Consider the following 4,368-nt stretch of genomic DNA (forward strand, 5'->3'; position numbering starts at 1 on the left):
ATACGTCAAGCGCATAATCGTTAGGGTGCACTGTGCCAGTGGAACGGGTCTCGAACGATTAGTCGCGAGTGCGCACCTATATACCCATCGGAGATTTGCACTGCTCGTGTAAGAACTGTGCTCGTATGCATCAACGTCATGTATGTCAGGCTAAGTAGAGACATAAATATATCAGCCGCGCTGACATGCATAATATATCCCTCGCAGTACGAGCGACACACACGACTATCTCTTTCAGCTCTTTCACGGTCTTGCCCAAACACATATTGACCAAAGGTCATCGGCTATACTTTTGATTCATCGATCGCCAGGCGAAAAGCTGCGATCATTACGCGCACTTTGATCGAGAAAAATCCGCGGAATCTTAATGAATGCGCGCGTCTGGAAAGGAGCAGCCAGTCATTATGGAAACTTCAGTGCCTGCTGCCTTTAGCTCGTTTTATTATACCTTCGCGCGCTCGAGCTACTAGATACTTTGTAATTGATGGCTGCTCCTCTATAACCCATGCGTCAAGATCAAATGAAACTTGAGATTGATTTTCATCCGTATGTGCTACAGCAAGTACACACGAGCGGCGTACACTCGTCAATATTCTTCTTTGCTACAATCCACGAGACTCAGTGTGTGTGTGTGTGTGTGTGTGTGTGTGTGTGTGTGTGTTACAAGCGTCCGCATTAGTAACGCAGATAAATCTCTGGAGCTTCGGGACGACACTTTCATGGCCAGGCGTATTTCAGCCCCGCGACAAAGAAATCGGTCAGCCGCGCGGCTTTCGAAACAAATCTTCGCGCGCATACACACCGCCTTGATTAGTAAAACAGAAATGTACTACTTGGGACAATGAGGGGCAGAAAGGCCAGCGAAAGAGAGACAGAGGTCGTCGAGGAAAATCGTGTCCCAGACCGTTTTCTCGCGCGAGGCTCATTTGAATGACAGCGCGCGGCGGAAGAGTTCACTCATACGTATACCCGAGCCGCAGCGGTACCCGTCGCGGGCTACAACGCGTACACGTGAAATCCGCGCGCTGACGTGCAATAATATTGACCGCATGAAAGGATAGACGCCGAGATTGACTTGTCTGATCCGTCGTGGAGCGCGTTGTAAGACGGCCTAAAAATGCCCCTCGAGCAAATTGAATATTCGCGCAAAAATCGCATTTTTAAACGGCGAAGGAAAGCGTCGCGCTTCGATGGGAATAAGAATAGGCGAACGATGAATATTACCAGGAAAGAAATAAAAGTTGGAACAATAATTTACAGCAATCGTGCAAGTGCGGGTAGAAGCTGCTGCATGCCGCGTATGTGTACATCTCACACTGCACCCGCGGAAAATAACGGTATATTAGCGGTTCCGATGGCGGGGGGAGCAGCTTCGCAGGCGGGGGGGATAGCTCGCCGGAGAGGAAAACCGAGAGCGAGCGGTTATAAGGCGAGCCGGTATCCTGGCCATTCTCAGTTTGTTATGAATTTCACGAGGCCGTTGGACGCCCTGCAGAGAACTGTGGCGAGCTCCTCGCCGCCGCCGCTGCTGCCGCCGTCGTTGTCGTCCTCCTCGTCATGCTTCGACAGAGTGTAATGATCGAGCTTCAGTGTGTTCTGTGCTTACGTTTCGCCCTCGAGCTCTCGCCGTAAATAACGCAGTGCGAATATGCCTTTCTGTGTTGCAGCTTCTGGGCGGCCTCCTCCTCGTGCTCCTGCTCTTCGCTCCCGCCGCCGAGGGCATATTCTTTCAGTTGTAAGTCCAAACGCACGCATCGGTATACCTACATAATTCACGTATAGCACAGCGAATGAAGGGGGATCGAGGTGAGCGGGAGACAATGCGCGCAATAACCGCGCGCCGCGCGCTCGATAATTGACTGGGAATTATGTTCCGGGTAGCGCGGATTATAAATTATTTGTTCTACAACGCGCGAGGGAGAGCGCGGCGCTGGTGCCGATTTTGTTGCCGCTAATGGGGAATTAATTTTGGAACGGCGCGCCGGCTCTGACCGCCCGCTGGTTTACCACGCCATTTATCGACGGATTAAATCACGCAACTCGCTAAGTGAGGCTGACTGAGTGGGCGCCATCCACTAATCCCCCGGAATACAGGCGCGCCGGGCAGATTGCAGATGAACGCGTTTCCTGCACTCGCCTTATGCAACGCTTATACATTGTTGCTGTTTGCCTATACACGTTTCGCGCGATGGGCTGAATTATTCAAGACTCGGACGCGGATAACGTGATTTTTGTTACGGACCGTGCGATGTTCTGAACGTTAATTTTGGTTCTGCTTGAATATTGCAACCCGATATTTTTGACGCGATATTTTTGACGCGATATTTTTGACAAGGATATGCAAGAGCTTATGCAGTCTGGTGTTGGAGTATTTATAAATAAACTTCGTTCGGGATTGTTTGAAAACCAAGAGCGATTTATCTTGAAGCCCGAAGAGAGCGGTGATGAACTTCCTCGAATCGTTGGGCGGCAAGAAGCAGCCACCGCCGATTCATCACATCCACCGGCACTACTATCCGGTCCCGTTGACCGTGCTCCTGCCCAAGCCGGCTCCGCCGCCAAAGATCGAGATCGACTTGACGTCGCTGCACAGGTACGTCATCCGCGCGTCGAAAGTATATGTATTATACATTTACGGTGCGCGACATTTGCAGCGGTCACGACTCGCTGCGTTCGCTCGGCTGGTCGAGCCAGGACTACGGGAAAATCTACGAGCCTGAAATCGTCATACCCTCGGAGACGCCCTGGGCCTCGGCGCACTCGGAGGCGCCCTGGGTCTCGCCGCTTCCCGAAGCCTGGCCCGACACCACCGGCCGGAAGTCTTGGGGCTGGGAGAACAACGAGATCCTCGGTGAGTCATGGCTGTTTATGTACACTTTTTGGCTATCGCTACTTTTCGGCTGCTTATTTTGTCCTCGGAAAATCGTTCCAGTGGCGATGGAAGTGAAAGCTGAACAAAAGCTTCGATTGGATCCGCGCAGCTCGTAAACGCGCGTACGAAAGTAACGCTACAATGGATAATGGTGTGTAATGTCTCTGCCTGATAAGGCCATCAGGTCGTACTCGAGGCCGCAAAATAATCAGCCCGAAAGCCAATTAGCCTATTATATGTATCGCAAAACCAAAGCAACATGTTCAAGTTCTCTCTCTCTTATGTGTGTCCGTTGTTTTCGCTAGAGAAGGATCACGCTTATAAAGAGGCTAAACCTCCGGGCATTTTACTTCAGGTTCCATTGCGCCAGCAAATTGTCTTATACCAACCGCCGGCCAAAGACAACAAGTCCACTTTGTTATCAACCTTGCTTAAGAAGATAAGGCGCATCAACGACGCGCTCTTCCATCCGGAGGAGGAAGACTGTCCCCAGCCGCACGACAACAAGCCTCACATCACCAACTCCTTGACTTACTCGACGTCGTGAATCGTTGACATTTTTGTTTTTATTTTAATAATGTTAAATATAGATGTCATGTAGATTAATTTACCATTCGATCGTACGCACGCACTTCTTTCTTCAATGAATAAACCATTAATTACGTTACACTATCGATCACCCACGAGCTTTTCGTACAATAATACTCTTATATATAGTACGAAAAATCCACAAGCACATCCCACTGCATTAGCATTGAAAAAGCAAACGTCGAAAGAATCGGCAGCAGCAGCGAGAGCGAGAGAGATAATTTGCATGGAGTCGCGTCAATTGCGCCGGTGTACAACGTCACGTTCGCCATAGTCGCGCATATAATTGCAGCGAGTGAGCCGCTTTCTATTACACGTATACACAAGCGCGCGTGTCAAACTGACCTCGAAAGTATATGCGCACGCACGCGACCATGTGCGCAGTATAGAGCGAGAGAGAGAGAGAGAGAGAGAGAGAGAGAGAGAGAGAACCGGCTCTGGACACTTTGCGCTCGCGCACGACTGGCTCCGGCTTTCTCCAAAACTTATACACACATCCTCTGCCAATGGCGCGCATAGCTCCGCTATTTATGCAGAAGGATCGAGAGAGGCTCTTAAACGCGAAATCGCGCTTGACTTATTCGCCCGTTATTAGTTCGTCCGAGGAACGGACGAAAAGAGCTATTGGCGCGAATTACGCGCGAAACCGCAGTCGCATGCGTGCATTATGTGCAGAGGCGCGGGCGACATAAATACGCCGAACGCGCGCGCATGGTTATTTAAGGGGCTATTACACATTTTTATGGAGCGGATGACGCATTGCCCCGGCCCGTCTGCGCAAAAGTGTACACGAGCGCGGCGGGGGCAGTCCCCCGGAAACACCTTTATAAAGCAGGCCTGTATCCTTACCGCGATTTCTTCTTCCGCCCGGAAAACCCGAGAGCTATTACTTCTCCTTATACACATCG

General features: G+C 50.7%; 1 protein-coding gene across 2 annotated transcripts; it reads left to right on the forward strand.

Annotated features, from left to right (window-relative positions):
* The first annotated feature begins 1,372 nt into the window (after positions 1 to 1,372).
* LOC100114735 lies at positions 1,373 to 3,539 on the forward strand. Of its 2 annotated transcripts, none has more exons than XM_001599313.5 (5): positions 1,373 to 1,572; positions 1,668 to 1,735; positions 2,429 to 2,593; positions 2,655 to 2,851; positions 3,178 to 3,539. In XM_001599313.5, exons 1-5 carry the CDS (start codon positions 1,558 to 1,560, stop codon positions 3,417 to 3,419), a joined length of 687 nt encoding a protein of 228 aa, XP_001599363.2. In that variant the 5' UTR covers positions 1,373 to 1,557; the 3' UTR covers positions 3,420 to 3,539. The 2 variants fall into 2 exon arrangements, with proteins under 2 accessions (XP_001599363.2, XP_031784637.1); XM_031928777.1 differs by having other exon boundaries at positions 1,374 to 1,572; positions 3,228 to 3,539.
* Positions 3,540 to 4,368: the final 829 nt, after the last annotated feature.

Source organism: Nasonia vitripennis, chromosome 4, assembly GCF_009193385.2.
Source record: "Nasonia vitripennis strain AsymCx chromosome 4, Nvit_psr_1.1, whole genome shotgun sequence".
In the NCBI taxonomy this organism is placed as follows: Eukaryota; Metazoa; Arthropoda; class Insecta; order Hymenoptera; family Pteromalidae; genus Nasonia; species Nasonia vitripennis.